The following is a 26,990-nucleotide window of genomic DNA, read 5'->3' as shown; positions in this document are numbered from 1 at the left end:
TCCACTAAAATTTATATTTTTATCAAAATTATGTTAATCTGTATTATGTTGAAAGAATATACAACATTTGAAATTTCTGCAGTTTCATTGAAATCAATGATAATTAGGAGTGAAAAGATGATTGCTTCAAAGTTTGTTTAAAGCAGTGTGGTTTATAAAACTTCTAGAGTATATGTTTCATTAAAGTTGGTAATGCATGAAACCCTGTGCATAAACATGATCCATGAGGCAATTTACGGGGATCCACGGGTATATTTTCTAATAAATGTTGATCTGAAAGCGACACATGATGAGTAAAGTACATTGTTTCTTTATTTCAATTTTGGCTAAGTTACGTTCAAGTTGTTGAATTAAATTTTACTCCTTACCGTCAAACCTTGTAGATCTAATCATTTTACGAATCTGTGGGGTCTAGGCCTATTGGATAAAACAATTGTTTCTTATTAATATTCAGTGAAGAAATTGTCAGTATAGTTTTGTTATCTCCATACTTCAAAGTGCTGTTGGTAAGGAACACAACATCAACAAGCATTCAGTTTGCGCTGAGGACTGATTTGTCGCGATAAATACAGAGAATATTCTCCCTGTCGACAAAACATAGGGCGGGTAAATCAAAAAGGGAAATACTTCGCTGACTGAAGCAGACGAGGCAACATACCTTGGAGTGACCTTTGACAAACGGCTAACCTGGAGACCCCACATTAGTCAAGCAGAAGGGAAAGCACGTAGGAAGCTCGCCATGATGCGTACACTTGCTGGAACAACGTGGGGAGCAAATGAGCACGTAGTCGGTATACAGCCGTTACAAGACAAGAGACATGCAAAGGTCCTGCTCCAAGCAGAGAAGTTCAGGTCTTTTCAAGACCATCCCATGAAAGCCAAGTTGGATGACTACACCAAAAATCGGCTCAAGTGTAGCAGCTTCGTTCACGAGGCAAAGAAACTCGATCGAGAGTTCGAAACTGAGCTGAACATACCAACGACTCCCCTAGGTAGAGAAGACATTATAAACTCTCTCGGGAATGATCTGTCTTCAGTGACTGTGAGACTTGCTGTTCCTAATCTTGACCGCGGGAAACAAGAGGATGAAAGTATCCGGAAGAGCCTCACACTAGCCATGACCAATAAAGACCATCCTCCGGAAACATATACTCATGTCTATGCAGATAGATCAGTCGCATGCGCCATCAAAGATGAAGGAGCAGGAGTTTTCATTCTATACCCATCTGGCAAGAGAAAAACACTACATGCAATCACAGGAAAACACTGCAGAAATTACAAGGCGGAGACTGAAGCACTCATTAAAGCCGTCTCAATGATTGAAGACTAGGCAGAAGAAAGCTCCTCAGTCGTCTTTCTCACAGATGCACTGTCTGTCATGGAAGCTCTGATCAACAATAAAGCTCCACAGCTGACCAAGATAATGCAGAGTACCACCTGCAAAGTAGCACTCCAGTGGGTTCCATCCCATTGTGGGTTTGAAGGCAATGAAGAGGCAGACCAACTGGCTAAGCTAGCAGCTCAGAACAACCAACAACACCTGTGAGCTACAAGGAGAAAGTCACCTTCATCAAGGCACTAACGAGACCAAGGATAGAGGAAGATGCTTTTCATCTCCTTGATCGGTCGGACCAAGTGATGATGGCCAGGCTTCGCTCAGGGCAAAACAAGCTCAATGCTCACATGTACAAGAAATACAGACTGGCACCATCACAGACCTGTAGATTAGACTACGGAGCATGTACTCCAGGAATGTAAAAGGCATGACCAGGAGCGAGCTGCGATCTGGCCGAATAGATACCTAGATCCAACAGGAACTGTATGGAGGCATTGAGGATCTGCGGCAAACCGCAAGTCGAGGCTACTGGTCTGGCAGTGTAGGTCGAAAGAAGAAGAAAAGAACACAAGACTGTTTCCGAGTTTAAAATGCATAAAAACTCATTTTAGTAAGATATTTAGCTTTTTTTTTTTTTTAAAAAAAAAAAGGCAACGCTGACAGCATGTCAGATCTTCGAAAAATACTCAGCATCCGCAAGCAGTAAACTTTACCAATTTTGTTATGTGATAGAGGTAACTTTTCCTTCCACTTGACCATGTAAATAATGGAAAGTTTATCCGTTGCGGATATTGTTTACTTCTTGATTTCATAGCAAAAACCACGTTTTTTTTTCTAGCGTTATACAGTATTTCACGTATAAATGACGTCCTCAGAGACGCCACAACTATAGATACGTTAGTAACGTTATTTTCACCATGACCGATTACGCGAATACTTGTTGTTTTGTAGACTGTATTAGCGTATAATTTTACATATCCAAATAGTTTGATTTAAGTGTATTTATGCGAATTTTGAACTACATTATTATTAGGTCTTAATTGTACATAATATAACTTTTACCAAGACTTCCCTATCACTATCATGTAGGCCTATGTTTTCTTACTTTTCTATAAGAATAAAGATCTACATGTACTAAAAACGATTTGAGACTTAAATCCCTTGATGTGACAAGGCTTAAGTTTAATAACATGTTAATTTCACACACAAAAAATGTTTACAGCTACTAGTTAAGTAACAACAACCGGAAATTACAAGGAGATACTTTTCACTTATCTCTTAATTTTGGACCAATTAATCCGATTGCACGTCCTCAAGTCAGACAAGTTATATTCTACTTCCTTGTCAGGCCCTAGGCCTAACTATAGAGTTGCACATTTTGTCTGAGTTCGATAATCTACCAATCAGAATCGATTTTTAACTTTTAAACATGCGCTTCGGATATAAAAGATAGCACAACGCTTTTAGATGACCATTTTGCGGACGACTTAGAAAGATGTTCTAAACATCTACTTTCTAGCCCGCATCTGTTTTGCAGAAAATGAATTTTAAGTGATGTAGTTTGCGATTTGCGAATAAACATATAACGGAATAAACAACTTTTTCGCAGCGTTCATTATGTCACCTTACGGCGACAGAATGTTGCTGCTTTTATTAATAACTTTCTGGGATACGGCGGCCGCAACGGACTGCTCGATTTATAATTCCGCCGGCAAATTTGAAATTGCGGACAATAGGGAATGCACATTATCGTCGGATCTGTCCGCTCAAACAGTAACGGTTTATGGAAAGGTAAAAATAACGTCGGCAAGTTTAGTGACTATTCAGGCTACAACAATTGACATTAAGCCTGGTGCTAAAATATCCGCCGACGCCGTCGCCGGTAGCGGACCTGGACAGGGCAATAGTCAAGGATCTGGAGGTTTGTTTCAATAACATTAATACTTCTTACAAAGATCAGGGTTAAGGACCAGTGATCATGAATATTCTATGCATAGGACATTTCGATTTTCTCTCTCATAGATATAGATCTACGACGCATATTTAGTTACATCCTGAAAAACTGTAGTATTCGCAATAGTAAAGGATGTTTGTTAAAACGCGTTTAAATACAAGAAATCCGCACATCAGTTTAAAGGTAGATCTGCACACCGGTATGCGTAATCTATCGTTCATTTTCTCATTCGTGGTAGTCACACTCGGCGGATTTTAAGAAATGAAACCATGTGCACATGACAGACTGAATGAAATAACATTTTATGAACAAATGACACCCCGAGTAAATCCATTAAATCAGAAATGTAACTAGCTTCCAAAAGATGAAATATGATATTTAAATTTTCACATGTTAAATAAATCCAAATTATGCCTAAATCAGCTTGAAATTAGCGGATCTCTTTAATCATGAACAAATATTTCAGATACAAGCGCAAGGACCAGTAAAGATAGTTTCACCCTATTGTAGATTATATTTTTATTGAGTTTCATAAAAACCTATACAGTAGACAAATTTCTAAAGTTTGCGAAAGTATCATCATAATTGTGATTTTCCCATAGACGCCCTATGAGGTCCAAAATTTTCAACACACCACTCCCTATCTATCTTATTTACTGCATTTTCTAGGTATAATCTGAAGTTTTGAAATATCAGGGCTTGTTCAAATTCTACATTGTAAAAAAAACAAGTGATCATAACGTGCAGAATTACTAATAAAAGATTCTGATTAATTATCTTTAATACACCATCTTCCTTTGCTCTATTTGCTTTAATGATGAATTAAGGACATTACCGTGAATTTATAATATATATATATAATGCGTATAATATGTAGTAAACGTGCGTTATTTCATATATCATTTTCGATAATAATCATGTAAACAAAATGATTGAAATTGAAAATGCATCATATGATCATAGGTTCAATTAGCAATATCCGAATGTGGTCGAAGTTAATTACTTGAAACGGATATAGTAAATAATGAAATGTTAAACGTCTGTAACAATATACGACCCGGATGTACATTTAATTAAGGTCAATTTATCATTGCAATACGGAAGGCTGAACTTCTTCGTATCATATTCAGACGAGTCACTGTGTGCAGTCTGATCATGGCCTGCACTGTCCGCTATTCAGTCAGTAAATTTTCGTTGAACACCCCTCCAAATAATAAGTGGTAATGTCCAGACTGAATAATGGACCAGTCCATTTTAGAAATTTAGCAGGCTAAGGGTCATTGGTCAATTTAATCAATTGCAATCAACGGACGGCTGAAACTTCTTCAATCAGACATATTCAGTGAGCACTTGATTCATATTAGATATTCACTGATGTTCTTTTTTTACAATTTGACTTCTTCAACCCCTTTTCCTAAGAAAGATAAATCTTTGTTTAGAATGAGAACATATTACATAATGATGGGATTGAGAAAATAAATGAATTCTATTGTAACACCTTCATGAAATTTTAAAACCTGCCTATTGATTCAGATTGTTAAAACGACATAATTCTAATATCTGTTCGATGGAAATTATTTAGCTGGGTACTGTATTGAAATAAAAAGAAATGCACATCCTTTTAAATTCGTTCTCCTAAAGGGCAGTTATTGTGAAATTATGTAAAACGAAATTGAATATTATCTATGTTTGAGAGACAACCTTGCTCTGTGAAATAAGCCTTTTTGTTCCTTCATTGAAGGCTATCATAAAACACTTACTTAAATTCGGTTGACTGCCTCAGAAGTTGTTATTGAAAGCTAAGTTATAATAAATAGCTATGTCGCTTAAAGCGATAATTTGATATCCTTTCATAACTTATCATAATGGAAAAACAGTGAAATTATGGTGGCTGATTTCTACCATGTTGAGTTGTCGTGCTCGGGGGAATACGACAATACAACACAACACACGACAAAGAGATAGTGTTGTTCTGTCGTGATATAGTGTTGACGGGCCTACGAGACGACAATACGACAGCTAGACAGATTTTACGGGATGTAACGACAAATAAAGGTCGCAAACTCAATGTATTTCGTATCGTCGGGTATGGAAAGTATCGTTCTGGCGCCATTTATTTGTCGAGCTATGGTATTTGCATCTCTTCGCCCCACCAACAAAACAGTTTTATACCAGGCAACACGACAGAACGACACTTTCAGTAGTTGGTGTTGTCGTGTCTTCGCTCTTCCAGCACGACAATTCGACATGGTAGAAATTAGCCACCATAAAAATATATCTCTATATACACGATTTATGAACTAAAAATATTTAGTCCCGATTTCGAGGAAAATACTAGGATTAATTGAATATTTAGTGTACAATCACACCTGTCCTTGAAGACTGCTAGTCGTAAAATGCGCCCGACTGGACTTATTTGTTCCCGATTAAAATTCTAAACAGTAAGCAAGAGCCTTGCTGGGCATAGCCATCAATCAGTTAAGCAAATGCTTCGTGTTAGAGGAACAGTTATGTAGCAGAGAATTGTATGCATATTAGTTTGAGAAGAAAAGAGTTTTATCAAAAACTACTACTGTGTCCGATATATGCAAGAGTATATCATTAAAACATAGAAATATTTGGTAAAAAACTGGTGAAAACTACGTTCCATTTAGTTGTGTGAAATGTCAGCACTGGGACATTATTGCAACTGCATCAAATTGGTCATTTTCTCTCCCTTTTTTCAAATTTATTGGCAATCAGCATGTATTTTGCCATATACAAACAGACATTACAGATATATAATATATATCAACACATATTTCATCAATGCAAACTGTTGGCAAAATAACAAATGTTGCAAAACTTAAAATGGCATTATAATGATATCTTGCAATCGTTATTGATACGCATGCCTAATCAATGTGTTGTTTATCAATTCAATCTCTAACAAGAATAGGTTTCATGTAAAATAATAATTTTTAACTGAATATACAACAATTGATTTGTACAATCATTTGTCGAATTAAACATCTAAACATTAACTAAACTGATTAAACCATTTACTTTAAACTTTTGATCACGATACCGCATGTTCACGCGCATTATTTATCGTCTGCATATGACGCTACAACAACAACTTCGCGCTGAAACTAATTCTCTTCAAAATCAGTGGAGATAAATCGCCGAGGGGTCATCAAATTATTATTTTACAAATTTTAAAATGAAATGTATATCATTCAAAAGATATATTCATTGCCAGTAAGAAATCACTTGCACCTCTGCTTTCATGCCAATAGTTTTATACAAAATGTTGATTCAGACAAACGCGCATATGTGATTTTTACACATTTTATATAGAAAACACAAGGGAAAAAAGGCGAAATGATGTCATTATAAATCGTCGTGTGGGTCAGTCAAAACTAAAGATAAAAACTATTTTAAAAATAACGCGTGATGAATCAAATGATGAACATGGAAAATATTTTTGCACCTAAGGATTCTTATATTGAGTCTTTTTGTTTTTATGTAAAATGTGTAAATGCTCTTCTTATTTCTATATCTATTGATTATTGGCCGGATGAATATTCTTCGGTATGATAAATTTAGATCATAGATAAATCACAAATTTCCAGAACAACCGAATAACACAGACATTTGTCCTCTTGGCGACATGTCTTGGCTAAAACTATGAAAAGACGGCAAAAGTTTGCTCCCAATAAACATTGGATGTGCTTGCAAATGGTAGAATTTAAGTTGAAATGGTTTCAGATATTCAAAAGGTTTTTAACATTTAGCCTGCTGGCGGTAAGTGATTCTGCCTTTGCGACCAGTGGTCTACACTGTTCGCTATTCAGTCAGTAAATTTTCAGTGAACCCCCTTTCAAATAATAAATGGTATTGCCCAAATTGAATGATGGACCGGTCCATTTTAGAAATTTAGCAGGCTAAAGGTTAATAACTAAAACTCTAGGCAACATTAATAAAAATAACTGTGTACAATGATACTCTTTCTATTAAGGTCTCTTAATTAGATCAACCTAACAGTAAGTTATACATATACATCAACGACTAAGTACATCAAGAGTTTCCACTCCATTCCCATCGTTATTGCTCAAATTTCAATTATCCTACTCCTTGTCCAGGTCAAACGTGAGTAAATACAATATGACAAATAAATCGAAATGTAGGTAATATTGAAACTTATGTAAACGTGCTTTATTACTGAAAATCAAACAACAAACTAAAGTTTGAATGATTTAACGTTGTTGCTACGTTCCGTGAAAGAACCGCCTGGCTCATCAAGATGAATTACTTGATACATAATACAACATTGCTGAGTCCGTGAGCAGTTTTCAGTTAATATAAATAATGAATTACATAACAGAACATATACACTTATCTAATGACTTTACGTTCAATAGTCAAAACTATTGCCCAAGGTCCGAAGGAGCGAAGTCCATAGAATTGACTATTGACCGACAAGTAATTCAATAAGTGTTTTATAACAATAACATGACATCTAAAATATTTTTTCGTATTTTTCTTCTTCAAATTTTACGTTTAGCCTAGCCAGATTTAGGGTCCAGCCTTTGACCGGTCAATAGCACAAAATATTGACCAGCGAGTTATGTAAGGCTTCACGTAATAAATTCATAAATAGTGTTGCAGGAATCGGAGCAGAACGCTGGTGTATAACTAGACGGGTTGCGGAGTTTCTTTTTGGTGCCTAAACTGTATTCGACGGTCAACAGAAATGAACACTTGCAGAAAAAAGATTAAAATAATACAGTAATATTTTCTCTGATTGTTTCTTTCAGGTGGCTATGGAGGCCGTGGTGGCAGTCCAGCCAGCAGATTCTTGACTAGCTCTGAATCTGTCGCATATGGGAGTGCAACCGACCCACGCAGAGCAGGAAGTCCAGGCGGGGGCTCGAACAAAGGCTATGGTGGAGGTGCCATACTTCTCAACGCTACTGGTAATATTGAAATCAATGGTATTTTGTCGGCCAATGGCGGTGATGCCTCTGGGAACCTCGGAGGCGGAGGTAGCGGTGGAAGTATATACCTAGATGCCAGTATTATTCAGGGTTCTGGTGTGATTACCGCACGCGGTGGAAATGGCTTTGGCAATGGCGGCGGTGGGAGTGGGGGCAGAATAATTCTTAAACATGGAACTTTGGCGTCAACGGTTGAACTTTTTGCTGATGGTGGACTTGGTGGTATGTAAAAAGCTCCTTTGTTGTGAGTAATTATAATTTGTGTTGTTTTCTGTTGATAATGTCGGTGGCTGTTATGATTATTATCATTAGTAATAGTAGTAGTAGTATGCTGGTGCAGTTATTGTTGTTGTAAATGATGATGATGGTGCTGGTATTGATGGCGTTTTATCAAAGTTAAATAATATATTAATAAATAATAATATTTCCGCTTGGGTGGTTCAAATACTTCCGCGTTCGTAGCTTTGCGTATCACCCAATCACCCCGTGATGCCTAGTTTTTAATTTTGTCTTTTTTGGCAGTTTCTGTGATATGCAGGCTCCATAACCTCAGATCCCCTCTCTAAATTCCCGTTTGTTTTTAGATCTACCCACTCTTCTCGTTTAGGGCAAATTTATTATTTTAACTATTGACTTTAGGACACTTTTTCACGGATTGAGTATCATTGAAAGTTACATGTATGCCACCGTAAAACACAGCTACGAAAGTTGTGATTTCATGCACCAATGAAGAGTTCTGCTCAATCCGTTGCTAGAGGTATGAAATGCAGCATGCATTTCCACTAACGTCCATGAACAGGGTCAGTTAAATCGACTTGACCAGCTACCAGCAGCGTTGGTCCATGAACAGGGTCAGTCAAATCGACTTGCACTACAGCCGTTGGTCAGAACAGGTCAGTCAATGTTGACAGCTACCAGCAGTGAGTCATAACAGGGTCAGTCAAATCGACTTGGACCAGCTACCAGCAGGTTGCGTCTGACGGTCATCAAATCGACTGCCAGACCACACGTTGAGGCTGACAGGGTCATCAAATATAGAATTTTCATTTTAACCGTGTTGGGCAATCAGTGGAATTTCCGTCCTTTTCACTCCAATTTTACATTCACCCAGGCGAAAAAAATTTAGCAAACTGTTTATCAACAGAGATTTGTTATTGCATGAGCTTTTTATTTCTGCACGTATTTCAGTTCTTTTTACTAATACTATTTATCGATATGTAAATATTTTTGTCAATATGATAATTATTCTCTTCTTCTTCAATAATTTTGTACAAAAACCATTTTTTTTTTCTGTGATAGGATCTCGAGTACGAGTGAACCTTTAGGTGTCTTATTACAAGCAATAATGTAATTAATGCGTGTGCAGGCATGTAAAATACACTTAGATATTTATGATAATTGCTTTGGACTTATACAAACCAGACTATTTCAATTACACTTAAAAGCAAACCCTTTAATGACACTGTTATTTAAACATTATTATAGGTAAAAAGGCTATCAATCTTTCACGCAGTTTATTTTATTTTTTTCAAGACTGTTTATTGTTATTCTGTACGTTTGGCATATTTTTTATAAAGGGGAATTTGTATATTTAAACGTGCCGTATCTTTAGTGCCCTCCGTGGCCGAGAGGTGAAGGTCACTTACTTTGAATAACTTGCCTCTTCCCGCTGTGGGTTTGAAACCTGTAGAATTCTGTTATGTGAGGAATCCACCCAGCTGGCTTACGAAAGGTCGGTGGTTCTATCTAAGTGTCCACCCTGGATTAAGATAATGTACGGAGGGGGAGCTGGGCTCTTCCTCCTCCTTCGAAAGCTAGAAAGTTGCCTTAACTTAATTGTTGACCATGAGACTTAAAAAAAGCCCATTAAAAACGCATTTTAGCGAAATTAAAATTTTCTTAAAATCTCCTCAGTGGCTACGAGAAACTCGTGCAGTAAAGGAAGGAAACTATTCTATCTCTTACCTAAACGTTGAAGTAAAGTCTTAGATTTAGATATCGTTTTATTCGTTGCTTTCGTACCTTACATGGATAATTTACGACAGTCTTTAGTTTATAACAAAGTCAAGTTTTACAAAATAAGAAATTACAAACATTCAAAGAGAACGACTTTAACGTCAACAGGCGGCTGTAAGAAGTCTTTCGGTACTTGAACTCAGTGTTGTAATAATATTTTCTGGTACATTAGGAATCATGGGATCCATACAATTTTACTAATTTAGAATTCTGCTTACACCTGTACTAGGGGGCATAGGGGTGGGGAGGGGGGCGGTATAGCGTATTTCGTTACCTATCATGAACAGATTCAATCAAACCGACTTTGCTATTATTTTTGCTTAGCTGAGATCTATGCTTCAAAATGATCAAAATACAAATTTAAACAAATCATTTCCTTTTGAAAACTCGTTTTTATCAATAAATATATGAGTGCGTTGCTGTAGACCTGATTAAAAATTCAATAGCTCAACAGCGAAAACATTTTAACAAACTCCAAAAATTGGTCCTTAGAAGGCATTATATATCAGCCCGATATCAGTCAAATATGGTGCCCAATATGGGCCCGGGCATCATTTTTGCATAGTTGACGTGATATTGGTTCGGTAATGTTTTTTGAAAGATAAAGTCTGATATCGGCTGAAGTTTGGTTGAATATCGTGAACAGATATTGGTTTGCCGATATTGGTCTGATGTACCAATGTTTGCTGGGGTTATGTCTGAATATTGGTTTAACATGACGTAAACAAATCTAAGGCTCAGTGTAAATACATTTGTTTTTCGTTTCAAATACAAGTCACAACTTACTTGCAATGTAGACTTTTGATTGTAAAAGTTTTTAATTACGTTAATATAATAGAATCATACAGGTTAAACAGAACTAAAGAACGTCTTCACACGCTTAGGCAGATGTGCTTTGACATGCGAATATACTTATTTCACAAGGTCCTAAAATTAAAATATTTGTTTTTTTTCTCCTTTCAACACTTTTAACAACGTAGCGTTCTGCGTCCGTTCATAAAATTACTGATTACCAACATGACTTTTACTTGTATTTTCAGGGAACACGGAAACTTTGCTACAACATACCTCTACGAGTGCAAGTTCGAGCGAGAGATACTATCCTGCTTCGTATGGATATATCGGCAACCATGCATCACGTCTATGGCGCCCTGTCCAGAGCGCGTATTCCGGTGCCTATCTTGAGATGACGCTAAATGCCAACTATTACGTTACGGCTATACAAACTAAAGGAGGGTCAAGCTACTACGTTAAATCGTATACTGTCCGGTACTATAATACCACAGCTGCTGCATGGGTAAGTATATGTTCTGTCTTCATAGTCTTTGAAAAAGAAAATAAAGAAAGAAAACATTTTTCGGTTCATTTCGTTTCTTTGCACGGTTCAAAGAAAAATACAAGAGTTAAACTTTGTGTAACCCAGACCAGGAAAGACGCTACAAGAAAAGTTTCATACCAGTATGTATCAGCATGTATGCGTATGATACAGGACCAGATAAACCAATACTGGCAATTTCTGGCCTTAACACCGAAGATTTCATACTTCTAGCTTTGACAGCGATTAGTTTTGTTGATATACATGTCAAACCTTCAGAATTTTAAACCATATGCCGCCTTTCCCGCCTTTTTTAGTTTGGAGGAAGACCCCTGGTGCCCCTCTGAGAATTATTGCTGGCACTTTGGTAGAACCACGGACCTTCTGAGCTGCGAGCTGGATGATTTCCTCACATGATATAAGTCTCCATCCAAATCTACAGCGGTGAAAAGCAAACGATTCGAAGCCGGCGAACTTAACCACTCGGCTGCGTTGCTACACAGAACATATATGTTTGCATGCTTAATATCATAGATAAGCATAGTACTAGTATTCTTTTTTCAGCAAAGCATTGGAGATGAAAATTATGTATTCGGTAGCAACACAAATGCAGTTACAAAAGTCAAACTGCCGAGACCTGTGTACACATCTAGAATACGACTGTATCCAAAATCTTGGAGCTCTGGCATTGAGTTGGCATTTAGAGTGTACGGTTATTCCAAAGGCATGTTCTTTTTAGAGTTTTTATTTCTCAGACGTTTCGGTTTAACATTTTTATATATTTGTTTGAAAGGTTTTCTGGTGATTTCTGTCATTTTTTAAAATATTCATTATACATATTGTATATATCTAATGAACACCAGTAAATCCATTTTTAATATCGATTATGACAACTATTACAAGTATTATTTTTCATTCTATTGCCGTGTATATATTATGAATATGAAATTACAAGAAACAGCTTTAATATTCATACACAGTATTCTATCCATACAGTACAGAAAGGGGAGGTGATCGCTGTGAAGCTTTTATGTCTTGTAATATAAAGAGCATGGCTGGTAAAAAGTGCATTTTCAAGACATGCCGAAATTGTAACAAACATTGTCTATGTTTTCCAGCTATGCTCAGTTCGTTTTAAAATACTAAAAGCTATTGGCGAAAAGCAGACAGGAGCCAAGAGAAAGGTTGGGGAGGGGATGGGGCGTCCTGACCCTTTCAAAGCTGTGAATCAACATTTATACGGAAAACAGTTATCATTTCTATTTGTTCTTTCAATTGACAAGCAAAACGTACGGTTATACAGACGCTGAAGTTATAAATGATTTAAGGTCATGGATTTTTAATATCTAACACCTGGTCCAGCACAATGTCGTTATATGCACCTACTTTTTGTAAAATAAATATGTAGTTTGTATCTGGCTATGTCCCCAATTTTATCCTTATTTTATTATTGCTTGAGTTTTATATATTTATTTTTTGCTTTCTAAAGTGCCTGTCACAGTTCCAGCTGGAATATGCTCCCCAGCAACCGAAGGTAAGGTTTATTAAAGTAGTTCAATGACTACTCTCTCAATGGTTATTTCTTACTCGTTTTAAATATTTATTATGAAATTTATAATACAATTTATGTACAAATGTAAAATTTATTGCCGTTTATATACGCAAAAACTCAACAACCTTTAAAGAGTTGTATAAATCAGGTTGAAGTAGAAAATTAATTTAACATTTTGGTGTGCTATGTTAAACACTTCTCTACAAGCACTTATCTAATCCATGTGATATATAGAGCCATCATATCTTTTAACTTTACTTGAAGTCATTTCTTTTTCCTTTTCTATTTCTTTTCTTTTTAATAATTAAACAGACGTTAAATCATGTCTTTACAATTTCTATGATCTTTTAAGTGTATACTTGTGTTCTGTAAGTATTTCAGTTTTTGTAAAGACATGATTTAACGTCTGTTTAATTCATTTTAAGGGGGTCCGGGTGGTCCGGGAACGATCTTTTTTATGAAGACAAACAGTCCTTCGACACTGGTTGTAAATAACTTTGGAAAGAGCCCGTACATAGGGATGGATGACAGTTGCCAAAATATGGATGTTTTGACTCAAGGTAATTACATGAAAAAAGTCGGTCAGTATGTCGAATTTATACACTTTACGATATATATTTCATTTTCGCATATTTTGCTGCTTTATATTATTATCGCAGTGTTTCGAATAACTTAAGTGCATTGACTGAAGTAAGAAGTAAAATGCAAAGTCACGATTCAAACATTTACCAAAGAACAAATCATTGCCTTATTCGTCCTGCTCTGTGAATCTTTCCAGCAAGGAAGCTGTGTATGCAGTTTTGCATCCAAAGAACTTAATAATTAAATTTAAAAAGATAGATGTGTTCCGTCACCTGAGGAACATTGTTAAAATTTGGTATACGTTTAAAACACTTATATTGTGCATGTCATATGATCATTGAAATAAAATAAAGATAAAACCATTAAATATATTTTATTGATTTCATTTTACGACTCCACCCAATTTTTAAAAACAAAGTAAACAAGTAAAATTTAATTTAACACAAAAAACAAAACAAATCATAAACGCACATTACACGATGTGTTTAGTCAAAGCTATAAAGAAAAATAAACGTCGAGAGCAAATTCTTAGGAAAAGTACGTATTTACGCCTCTGTGCCATTTATTATGAATTTAATGAAGTTTACTCCCATACCCTTCCTGTTACTATTGTTGAAACCTTCATGTACTCATAGTCTAATGTAAAAATGTATTTGACATTGAAAAATAACAAAAAAATGGAATTCCAGCAAAAAGATTAGTTGTCAAACATATGCAGGTGTACGCGATTTTTTCTTTTATTGATACAAAAGTGTCTCGGATGATTTTTCACCTCCTTTCGAAATCTGGTAAAACCTACAAAGTACGTGTCGGAAACATACTCTCACATGTTACATTCTAAACTTCAGTAACTTTGAAATATCTAAATGTGCTTATTCAGTAGTTAAGAAGATACAGGTAAAATAATTGTACAGAAAGATTTTGTAAGTGTACATATCGAATAGTCAACAGAAATACTGACACTTCCACAACCTGCAATCAAAGTCAAATTGAAATTAAAATATCATCTTCGCTACTCGGTATTACTATTGAAATAAAACAGGCCTTTAGAGTGTAAAATTATATTTAGAAAAAAAATCATTCTTAAAGACAAAAAGTTCAGCGCTTTGTTGTGGATTAATGACACTGTTATAGATGATAGTGTAGTGAAATAATAAAGGTAAAAGTTCAGAATATATGCCAAGCATGCGCTCAAATGGTGCTACAATGACACTTCTTTTAGCATGATTTATTGCAAAATAAAATTACACTCAACATTTTTTTGAAATATTATAAAATGAAGTAAAGACATCTGAATTACCTTCTTGCAGGTGCAGCCGCATATCTTTTTGACACAGTACGAGATCTAGAAGACTTGGTGATTTACGATGGCTCACATGTGGTGTTTGAAGCAAACCAGGTGGTCACTAATATTCTTGGAGACGGGCGATCAATGATACATATCCTAAAAGATACTACTGTAGATATAAACGGTAAAATGACAACAGGTGCTGATGTAAAAGCCGGTTCGGCGATCCGATTCTCTGCAACACCGACAGTAGAAATTGTCAGTATGGTCAATGTAAGTGGGTCTTTTGATCTTATTTACCCAGATAAGCAGTCTCTGGTCCTTGAAAGTGCAGCTTCCGTGACAATCAACTCAACTTCAACAACACGTATTAATTGTACAAAACTGGAAGTAAAAACAAATGCAGAACTCAATATTTTAAAGGATAATGAAGTTTTTCACCTTGAAACAACCGAATTTAAAATTGACGGCAGATTTTTGGCTAATGAATTAAAGATATATGATGTTATTAAGAAATTCGTTGTTGGTATCAATGGCGTGGTGGACTTTGACCCGGTAGGTTCCGATATGTACCTGGGCCCATACATCGATATTAGAGGTGATGTGACCTTAAAGAAGCATATTTCAGTTGTTCAGCCTTGCACTCATTTTCTTCTAGAAGGGGGCAAACTAACTTGGCCTAAAACGTCCGACATAATTAAACTTGGATGTTCGATTGTTAAAATAAACAACGTTTTTAGTCCTGGAACCGTATCATTTGAAGCAGGAGTGGGACAATTAGTTGTTGGATCTTCAGGAACATTTACATTCAAGGCAGACGGTCCTATCCGTGTAAACTCAGTTTCTATCGCGGGAAAAATGATCGTGGAAAATATTGCCACTTTTGAATCACACATTTCTCCTGATAAGCGCATTACAGAATTTGAGATACATAGCCCTAACGGATTCTTGCACTTAAATCAAAAACACTTACCAGCGCAAATAGACTCGAAAATAATAAATCAGCCATGCAATATTTTAAAAGTAAAATCATTGACGGTGGACAAAACCTTCTACGCTGATAAACTTAGCTTGCATTCAGGCATAGATGATCTGTCTATGTTTAATGACGGATATTGGAGGTTCTCAGTATGCGATACTTTCCGTATAAACAAGATTAACAGTAGTGGTACGATAATATCTACAGCTGACCGTTTGATAGTAGAGGCTACAACAATTGATATAAAGGCTGGCGGTAAAGTGTCTGCTGATGGTGTGGCTACTACTGGTCCTGGAACTGGTAACAATCTTGGATCTGGAGGTAAGTAATATGTGGATTTCCGTGTTGTTATATTTTTTTTTGGTCATTTTGGATTATGGAGAACATTCAACTTTATTATAATAGAATTCCGCTTATTTAGTAAGCTGGTGTTACAGGGCGCGAGGGCGTGATGGGTGTTGCACATCGCATTACCAGTCATGAACAGACTGAATCAAACTATGTCAGTTATTTTGCTTGGTTGCATTCTACGCTTCTTATTGATATCCTGACAGATTTATTATAACAAAATAACCTTTGGTTTTGTATACATATCTTTAACATTGATGCCAGTAATAATGATCAATATATTTATTTTGTATACCACAAATTTGCAAAATGTCTTTGTAGAATGACTGATCCATTCATTCATTGATGTGAATGTATTTCAGGCGGCTATGGGGGTCGTGGAGGAAGTCCTGCCGGCTCATTCCTAACAAATACCGATTCCATGGCTTATGGAAGTTTTGTAGAACCACTTGATCACGGCAGTCCAGGTGGTGGAGTATATGGTGGCAAAGGCGGTGGTGCTATTTTACTTAACGCAACCGGCTACATAGAAATCAATGGCATTTTGTCGGCAAATGGGGGAGATGCAACTGGGTCTGATAGTGGAGGTGGCAGCGGTGGTAGTATTTATATAGATGCTAATACAATCCGAGGTTCTGGTGTGATTTATGCCCGAGGTGGAGATGGTTCAGGTGAAGGAGGAGGTGGAGGTGGTGGGAGAATAACCCTTAAACATACATCTTTCTCGTCTACTTTGGAAGCATTTACCGACGGTGGACTTGGTGGTAAACTTTCTTACTATTTATACCATAGAGTATGAATGCACATCAGTGATTTAGCTGAAATATTCATTTAAAGTCCCATACTGTTACAGTGTAAGTAAAACGTTGTAGAGTCTAAGTCTTTGTATTTCGAATGGTATTGTCGCTCATCGCGATGCTTTTTTTAGTCTGATAAATATAAAGGTGTATTGTTTTGAAAGAAGTAATGGCAAGTGCACTTCGCTCAAAACTATGCACATTAGACACATTACATTGTTATACCAAATGAGATGTTACAAGTTCTGGTTCTTGCCTTTATTTGCTAAACTACTTTCGCATATTTGCAACTGAGGGTATACCGTTCATTTACAAAATGGCTACAAATTCTACTAAATTACCGATTGATATACTAATCATCAATCTAGATCTAGCTACACGCTTCTAGAAAATTATCTCATTGAGTTTGTTGAATTACTCTTTCACAGGGGCAGCTGAAGTTGCACTCGGTCATTCATCAATGGATGGCAGTTCCCAACATTCCTCATACCCGTTACCATACGGATACCTGGGCACACATTCTTCCCGCTCTTGGCGTCCAAGGTCGCAGGCTGATGCTTATCTGGAACTGGTGTTAAGCACGCAGTACTATGTGACGTCACTGGAAACACGCGGAGGACCTGCTTCAAACTACTACGTCAAATCCTACACTGTCAGATTCTATAATTCTACATCTCACACTTGGGTGAGTTGGCTTAACTTTAATAATGCTAAGCGTTTGTGGACGAGTGGTTAAGTTCTCTGGCTTCAATTTACTTGCCCCACATTAATTGACGTAACTGACACGGTTTCCATATATCGCAAGAATGTTGAGTATAGCTTTTCCATTCGTGGAAGCTATGTATCTGGCTTGGGACATTTTAATGGTTTTGCCAAATTTCGTGTTCGTATCTTGGTAACACCTGGTGAGAAACTGATCTTACTCCACAATGATAGCTGAAATGTTACCATTAGACCTCAATATTGTCATTATGATTCGAAACCCGGCAAACACCCAGTTTGGCTGTTGAATAGCTCTAAATCTATATGGGAAGATGTATAATGTTTTTCGACACCTATTATTAGCACTAGCTCTCTAGATCTATTTTGGAGGTACCTTTACAGATAAAATCAGCCTGTAATTAATTTGAACATGCCTGCAACGCAGCGCCAAACTGAAATTGACGTTTTCCATTTTTCAGCAAAGTATTGGAGATGAAAATTACATTTTCATAGGGAATGTAAATGGTGGAGGCATCGTTAAAAACAGGCTTCCTAGACCTCTTTACACAAATAGAATTCGCATATATCCAGAGTCGTTCAACGGTGGAATAGAACTTGCTTTCAGAGCATTCGGGTATGCTCGAGGTAAGTGAATGCTTTAAGGAAATAATTCTATTAATTTATGACAAACAAATGTATCTAGAGTGCATGTTTAAATACATATGAGTATCTGTTACAAAACTATCTATATGGAAAAAAACAGATATGCATATTAAAATGTCAGAATCGATAAATGTAGCATTTGTAATTTCAGACAATTGTAAAAAATATTTGTTTTTTTTCTAGGAGCCGCTTCTCTGGTTCCAACGGGAATATGCAAGCCGGCATCAAAAGGTAGTAATGTTATTTTGACAAACTGTAATCTTTCGAAACAGATCTGTGATATATTTGGAGGACTGTTGTTAAGGCAATGGGTAAAATAAGCACATAAATCAGCAGCATTCTTGCCATATATATGTTGCAGCGATAAACAAAAACGGTAGTATGATCACACGTCTACACATTAATAGCTCAGTAGTTTGTGTGTGCACCAGCTGCGCTGTTGGTAACGTGATTACGTACATAGGCGTTATTTTCATTTTTTTTATTGTCGCGGATGAATTTTTTATTTTATGCAACGCCATAATTTGAAACAATATTTGTTCTACACATATCTTATGTCTGGTTTAACCTTCAGGCGGCCCTGGTGGTCCAGGCACCCTATATTACCTGAAGAAGAACTCCGCATCTACTGTCGTAATAGATAATATCGGAAAGAACACGTATGTTAAACTGGATGCCGACTGCAAAAGAATGGACGTATTATCACAAGGTACTTATCTTGTTTTTTCGTAGTACAATAGTATGCTTCAAATACAAATTTATACATTTATATGTATAATGCATGATATTTTGAAATTAAATTTCAAAATAAGATACAGATTGCAAACAGAAAGAGAAAATAATTTATGTCATTTCTATACCTTCACATATAGAAATGAAATTTTTTCTCTTTTAAATAGGTGGAGCTGCTTTCATTCTTGACCACGGAGCCAATCTTGCATATATCATAATCAATGATGGGTCACATGTTGTCGTTGCCTCAGATCATACTTTGAAACATGTATATGGAGACGGAAGATCCATGATCCATGTGGTATATAACACTACACTGAATATTGATGGTGACATGACTGCGCATGCGCACATTCATAAGGGATCTTCGATGAATTTCAACGCAGATCTTTTATCAGGTTTTGTCAGTTCAATTTACGTCAGCGGGTCAATAAATCTTACAAAACCCATTAATCAATCCTTGATACTTGCTGAGCCAGCGTCCGTTACGATTGATTCTGTCTCCATGACTCGAATACACTGTCTGAAAATGGAAATTCGAGAAAAGGCTGAACTAAATATCATGAATGAAAACGAAACTTTTCATTTGGAAACCACTGAGATAAAAGCCAATGGAAAATTTTTCGCCCATGAGTTGAAAATATATGATGTTATTGAAAGATTCATCGTTGGAAGCAAAGGTGTAGTGGATTTTGACCCAGTAAGTTCCGATATGTATATCGGTGCTTATATAGATATTCGTGGTAAAGTGACTTTAAAGAAGTACGTATCAATTGTCTATCCTTGCAATCAGTTTCTATTAGAGAGAGGTACGCTAACATGGCCTGCAACCTCCGATATTATTACAATGGAATGCGCAATAGTAAAAATCAATAGCGCATTTAGTCCTGGAATAATTTCATTCGGAGCTGGAGTGAACCAGTTCACCATTGGTCAGTTCGGTTCTTTCTCGTTTATAGCAGATGGTCCAGTCTTGGTAAATACCGTTTCTATAGCTGGTAAAATGTTCGTTAGAAATATCGCCTCTTTAGAGTCACACACATCAACCGACCGGCGAATTGGAAACTTTCATATTCATAGCCCTGGTGGACTTGTGCAACTAAGTTTTGAGAATTTAGCCTCTCGTACAAACGCAACAGCGACAAATCAAAGATGCAGTATTCTTAAAGCTAAATCGTTAACGATAGACAAAATATTTAATGCTAGAGATCTTGATATTGATGCTGGAATCGATGATATTTCCGTTAATACATATGGATCCTGGTCATTTGGGCCACGTGATACTTTCAAAGTGAACGAATTGTATGTTAATGGCACGGTAACTTCAGCTTATCCGCTGACCCTTGTTGGCAAACATGTGCATAAAGTTCATACCATCCATATTGATGTTGGTGGTACAGTAACTCTCAACTCTAATGCTCAAAGTACACGTGCGTGGACAAGCGAGTCTACTATCGGAGTTCATGATTTTACCATCGACGGAACCCTTAAAGCTGGATTGCTAAAAAATTATATCAACAACACTGATGGCTGGGACAGGTTAAACGTTAATCAAAAAGGATCGTTTTTTTCCCAAGCGCACGGACAGATGATGATTGACTATTTATACGTGGATGGTCACTTCGAATCATACAGAACTGTACGTATGAACGGTAGTGATACCGATCTTATCATCCACGTCGGTTCACATGGCAACATGGTATTTGACTCATTGGTAACGTCTAAATGGGAAGAAGAATCTGACGTACAGTGTTCTAGGATACAGATGGATTCTGGGTCTACCTGGCAATCGAGGAATACAAGATGGACAGTACAGGAAGCTGTAATCAGTGGAAAATTATATTCATATCCTTCGTCAGATGCGCTTATCGTCTTCTTTACCATACGAAACGGCGGCCTTGTCGATTTTTCTCGCACGTCAGTCATCAAAGGAAATGACGTTAGCGTAGATGCAGGTGGGACGTTTGATATTGAATACCAACATGTGCCGGTAAATACTAGCGAAGGATTGGGAGAATCAAAACTGTTATACAAGACTGTCATCGTCAGCGGTACTTTGAAAGCAGGCTCCGTATATATTGGCCATCTGGGTAATGGGGTGCACTTTCTTGAGAACATAACTATTTCTGGAACTGTTGATGTCAGTGGCGGCGGATATATCTACGACAGAGGACCAGGTACACAAAAATAAACACTCATTTTCTTCATATGTCTTGTAAAATCAGTAACGTTTTGCAAATGAAAGAAAGATTTATTGTCATTTTCCATGTGGAAGAGAAGTCCGCACACATCTTGTCCGAATTTTCAGTTAAATTATTTAGCAGCACAAAAAGCATTGCACATCTTAATTCATAAATCAATTTCTATTCATCCAGTCGCTACCGACACTTTTTTATGTTTTGAGCATATTTTAATTTCATTTTAGGTAAATGGAAAATGGTCTTTTTGTTAGGCCTCTGTCTTTCTAAGAGTTTTGCAGGAAACATAACACTGTGATACTGTAATGAAACCTACCAATGAAGAAAATGTTACTATCTAAAAATTATGCTCAAAAAGGTTAAAGATTTATGGCGATCGGATGAATAAAACTTAATTCAGAAATTTGAAAATATATAACGAGCTTACATGTATATGTACTGCTATTTAAAAGAGAAATTTGTGCCATATGTATGTCCTTCAACTCTGCATTATTATGTTTAACTCGGTTTTAATCAATTAGATAAAATATATTATGGATTTTGATAGTATGACTTTAAGAGTGATTTTGATTTAAACGACTGCATTGTATCATTCAAGGAAAGGGACAGATTAATACACAAGGAGCCAGTGGAGCCTCACATGGCGGGCGCGGGGGTCGAGGATATAGTGGCATGAGAGCACTACAATCATATGGCTACATCTTTACAAACAGCTCATGGGGATCTGGAGGTGGAAGTCACTCGCCATTTGGGAAAAGTGGAGGACGCGGTGGTGGTTACGTATACATTGACGTTAGACAGAATATAAAGATCAGTGGCAACATAAAAGCAAACGGTCTAGATGCTTTAGTAAGTTTTTGATTACTGTGGAGTAGAGATTTACATTCGCTGACTGTCCGTATTCGCAAAAATAAACATCCGCGAATGTGTTATTGTTTTTATATATAAATAGCCTTACTTGTTTCACAAGATGCTCATATGATACATATCGTATATTTTATCTCGTGGACATATTTCAATCTAGGATATAACAAACTTTAAGTTTCGCAGGAATATTTTATTTTACAGTATATTTCAATTACTGCTGCAGAAACATGTCTGTTATGCGGTAAATATTTTGTCCTGGCCATTCCGTAACTGAATTTTACCTAGGCCAACTAGCGCTTTATTTCATAAAGACGCTGTATGCATGACCTTGTTTAAATAGGCCCCAATTAAAAATATTAATATCCAAGAAGAGAATATTGACAAAATGTTAACGTACGTATTTGTTATCATCTGCATATATAGTCTACGTTGAACTTGTGTTTCTTTTCAAAAAGTCGCCATTTGCTGGTGGTGGTAGTGGAGGGGATATTTCCATACACAGTGACAAATCGTTTGAACTTACCGGCCATCTTTACTGCAACGGCGGTAAATCGTTAGGAAAAGGAGGAGGTGGTGCCGGCGGAAGAATACATGCTTACTTTAAAACTGCCAATTATTACAGTGGATATGTGCAAGCAAAAGGTGCGGTAGGAATGGAGATATTTCATATGAATCGGACAATCTCTTGTATATCAATATATATATTATACGAAGAATGAATGCAATAGCTTTGCGTTTGTAATACATATTGTCAATGATCTATCTAAAGGCATGACATACAATGGGGACACAGTATCTTAATGACTATAATGCTGAAATATATATGCACCAGAGATGTACAGAACTTTAAAACTTTAAATGGAATTCAAACACACAAACAATTATTTCATTACTTGAAAATACGTCTGTTCATGTTTTATATGATAAAAGAAGGGAATGTTATTTTCAAGGTGGCAGTTCCGGCTCTGGAGAAGATGGTGGACCAGGGATGTCATATTTTCAAGGAGATACGATAAGAAATCTGCGGGTTGACAATGGCTGTCAACAACCAAAGGTACGGCGTCTCAGTAACAAACAGAATGTGTCAGTTCAACATGTCTGAAAATGTGTCCTTCTTGACTATGATTCCCGATTATAGGCTTCTAACAGTTTTTGAAGCCTGCCGCTTTGTTAAATAAAACGTGAGACTAATATCCACGAATCTAATATCAATTCATCGGTGATACATTAGATATACATTACACAATTCTTGAAGATTTAATGTCAACATCACATCATCATCATATACATGTAATATAATTGCTTATATAAAATTTATCTCATAGACGACAGAACCGACAGGAAGTGTTGCTGGTGCCACAGAATTTGATGTATATCGTGAAACAGGTAATGAGTTCAGTAGTTGATATATATTGTTTCTATATTTTCTGTTTCAAATACAGCGACACAGAAATATGATATAAATTCTTAAAATTGTGAGTGTATTTATGCCCTGTGTGTTCCTGCTAATGCTCATAATACAATGATTTCGGCATTTCTGCTTTGAAGGTGCGCGGGTATTAAACCCAATAACTATAATCAACTAAGTAACAACCATCAAACTTTGAATAGTATTCCTGTTAAATTTGTGTTTTCCGTCTATGTTAGCTTGATTATCCGCTGATTTCTAGTTCACTGGTCATATGTCGAATAATTCCGGTGTATGACACGGTCTCCACTTATAAGCATTACCATATATTGTATAAGTTATTTTAATACATAAAGGAGCTAAAACAGAGCCTTGTCAAAGCAGCATTGGTTTTGAGATTAAAAACAGTCTTCCGTCAGTGACTAAAGACTCGTTTGACAAACTAACGAACATAAAATGATTGAAAGTGGTAATTCACATTTATTGTTTGATGGAAAGTGGTATCTTACAAGTATTTTAGAAGTCGAAGGGTTTAAAGCTTATAACTGAATCATATTTTTGGCTCTCGTCTTCAAACGAAACAAATGTATTTTTTACTCTCATCAATCAGTTGTCAATAACTGCAAGGAATTTGAAAAGTAAAAGATTTATCACGCACAAAAACAACTATCATTTGTTTGAAACATTCAAAGTAATGTCTTTGAAATAATAATCCTCATTCAGTCTTCAAAGTAAAATGTACCTCCTTGAATAATAAGACTATATACAAATGTTCAAATTACACATAAAAGTTGTTTTTTCTCATGTCAATATGCTACAACGTACACTTCCTCATCTCAATAACTGAAATAGCTTTTCATTTATTTGAGGGTACATGCCCTGAGATTAATGTGATCTCTGTAACGATGTTTAACTTGACTTCAAAGGAAATAAAAACACGGGGTGTTGTATTTCTTTGTGATAGTTACCAAAAACGTGTCTGCATTGTAAAGAAACAAGCGCCTAATGTTTCATATGCTTATTGATGTGTTACAGGTGCCATTGCATACTTGCGACCCCCATCTGATAACTTTACGTTTGATTTTACCCATGTGGAACTGTATGGTGGTGCTCATCTGACTATGAATGGTACTGGCACTGTTCTTAAGACTGAAGTTATGTATGGAGATGATACAGGTCACCTACATATCGGGCCGGGACATATGTTTCACTTAACGAAGGTAGTTTCAAACGAGTGAATGTAGTTATTTTGATGCAAGAATAAGATTTTACAAAAAGAACATATAATGTTAAACTAAATTGTTGTAGATATGGCGTATATCAACGGGGCGATTTGATGAATTCAGATGCCTTGTCCATACAAAATGGTGCCTGTGACCAGCTGTTGAAATCAAATAGAAACAGAATAACCAGCAAAATATTCAGTTTGACTCTTGTGTTTCCATGAGCGATAATGATGTGCAACATTAGCCAACCTAGCACTGCTTGGCGGACTTGTTCATAAAATTATGTATTCCACGATCCCAAAGAAACAGAAAATAACAAAACTGAGGTTCAAGCTTTATGGGAAGTGCTCTTTTTAATCATAATAAAGCCTCAATAGCTTGCGACACGATTTTAGTCCATGAGAGGTTACTTACTACGTTTTACATTTAAAGGTTGCAAGATACGAACGCGCTAATGTTACATACGAAGTGTTCCTGTACGAAGATGCTACATGGATCACTCCAGAGGCAACCCTCGAGTTTCGGCAGGTTTTAGATCAAAGAGGTTTAGGCATGCCAACACAAGCCACCTCATGTCCAGCGAATCAGTTAAGGTCTACTTCCGGCAGATTCTGGGGACCGATAGAAGGAACAAAAACTCATGTTCTTGTCTCTACTGGTACGGTTTTATAATACCGATTTACAAGTAAACGTCGCTATGTAATGAATGTAAACAGACCAAATGTGCATATGTGATAATATGAAAACTATGATATAAATGAATGTGCATTTGTGATGTAAAAACGCCTATGTAGAAAAGTAAAGTGTACATATTTGATATATGATATTCAAATATGCATGCTTATTTGATGTAAATTACATATGAATGCATTTCTCTTGCCAATGTGTTAGCAATTTTCAGTTCAGCAGTGTAACTTAATTATCATAACATTTCATATAAAACAAAACTTTTATCATGAAAAGTGTTATTTTCTTATTAAGGTGGTAACATTATACTTGGTCTTGCTGGTATCCGTGAAAACAAGTTTGCCAACCTTACAGTACAGGACCGAGGTATCTTGGATCTTCGTACGAAATATGGGGATGAAAGAGACATTTGGAATCTTGAGGTAATTAGTTTCTGAATGATCGATTGTTATTTCAAAATAAAATCCTAAAATACTAAATGTTTTAAGTTTCAGATTCAAAGGGTTAAGTTGTAATTTGCATAATGTACAACAAGTGGTACCGAAGTATTTCCCCGTTAAAAACTGAACTGATCGATGAATTTTTTCGCTCTCTGCGGTAGATGTTACATAATTTGACTACTTTATAGTACTACATACTTTTTAATAAGAAATATCATCGCAGCTATGAAAGGCCACTTAAACGATGTATAAATTTGTATGTGTGGGGAATATCTGGATATTTTAGGTGAGGAGAGGATCCCATAATGGACTAATCACTGTAGAAGCTGGGGGTTTACTTAAAGCTAGAAACCTTAAAATTGACACCGACATTCTGAAAGTGGAAAAGCGTGGAGTAGTCTCGCTCTCCGGCCAAGGACTAACAGGAGGAGATGGAGGAGGGTCGGTTGGCGGAGGCGGAAGTTTTGGAGGCCGTGGTGGAAATGGCAATAATGGTATTTATAATAACATCTTCAAACATTTCGATCCTATAGTTTTATTGTAAATAGTGTTTGGACCGACTGATTATCAAATACAGACATGAGAAGTCATGCAAACTTTACAAACAAGTGAATTTTAATGTGTTTGCAAAAATACGTTTGTACAATAAACTCTAATGTTCACCCTTAGGACTACAAGAAATGTTTCTTACATCCGAAGATAGCACTATCCACTGAATACATGTAAATGGGAGATATTAAAACAACACAGATGGACATGTATATGGCAGTGCGTATATGTGCGTATATACCTAATTTTCTTTTCTTTTAGGTGGCAGTGAGTATATATCAAACTTTCTTTTCTTGCTGTACATATATATGGCAGTGTGTATATACCAAACATTCTGTCGTTGTAGATGGCACAGCTGGACATAAATATAGC

The 26,990-nt window shown here is 36.4% G+C and overlaps 1 protein-coding gene across 1 annotated transcript in view; it reads left to right on the top strand.

The window, feature by feature from the left end:
• The first annotated feature begins 2,561 nt into the window (after nucleotides 1-2,561).
• The window catches only part of LOC128557410 (uncharacterized), a 47,264-nt gene continuing 22,835 nt past the window's right edge, over nucleotides 2,562-26,990 (top strand). The window contains exons 1-21 of the mRNA XM_053544774.1: nucleotides 2,562-3,257; nucleotides 8,090-8,491; nucleotides 11,326-11,582; nucleotides 12,165-12,324; nucleotides 13,090-13,134; nucleotides 13,578-13,712; nucleotides 15,045-16,322; nucleotides 16,712-17,113; nucleotides 17,575-17,831; nucleotides 18,328-18,493; nucleotides 18,695-18,742; nucleotides 19,086-19,220; nucleotides 19,411-21,420; nucleotides 22,040-22,290; nucleotides 22,764-22,950; nucleotides 23,259-23,362; nucleotides 23,634-23,694; nucleotides 24,752-24,936; nucleotides 25,375-25,600; nucleotides 25,924-26,051; nucleotides 26,356-26,563. Coding sequence (XP_053400749.1) covers nucleotides 2,954-3,257; nucleotides 8,090-8,491; nucleotides 11,326-11,582; nucleotides 12,165-12,324; nucleotides 13,090-13,134; nucleotides 13,578-13,712; nucleotides 15,045-16,322; nucleotides 16,712-17,113; nucleotides 17,575-17,831; nucleotides 18,328-18,493; nucleotides 18,695-18,742; nucleotides 19,086-19,220; nucleotides 19,411-21,420; nucleotides 22,040-22,290; nucleotides 22,764-22,950; nucleotides 23,259-23,362; nucleotides 23,634-23,694; nucleotides 24,752-24,936; nucleotides 25,375-25,600; nucleotides 25,924-26,051; nucleotides 26,356-26,563 — 6,949 coding nt within the window. The 5' untranslated portion in view covers nucleotides 2,562-2,953. The remainder of the gene's footprint in view (nucleotides 3,258-8,089; nucleotides 8,492-11,325; nucleotides 11,583-12,164; nucleotides 12,325-13,089; nucleotides 13,135-13,577; nucleotides 13,713-15,044; nucleotides 16,323-16,711; nucleotides 17,114-17,574; nucleotides 17,832-18,327; nucleotides 18,494-18,694; nucleotides 18,743-19,085; nucleotides 19,221-19,410; nucleotides 21,421-22,039; nucleotides 22,291-22,763; nucleotides 22,951-23,258; nucleotides 23,363-23,633; nucleotides 23,695-24,751; nucleotides 24,937-25,374; nucleotides 25,601-25,923; nucleotides 26,052-26,355; nucleotides 26,564-26,990) is intronic.

Source organism: Mercenaria mercenaria, chromosome 5, assembly GCF_021730395.1.
Source record: "Mercenaria mercenaria strain notata chromosome 5, MADL_Memer_1, whole genome shotgun sequence".
In the NCBI taxonomy this organism is placed as follows: Eukaryota; Metazoa; Mollusca; class Bivalvia; order Venerida; family Veneridae; genus Mercenaria; species Mercenaria mercenaria.
The sequence above is the reverse complement of the archived record's forward strand: the minus strand, read 5'-3'. Positions and strand labels throughout refer to the sequence as shown.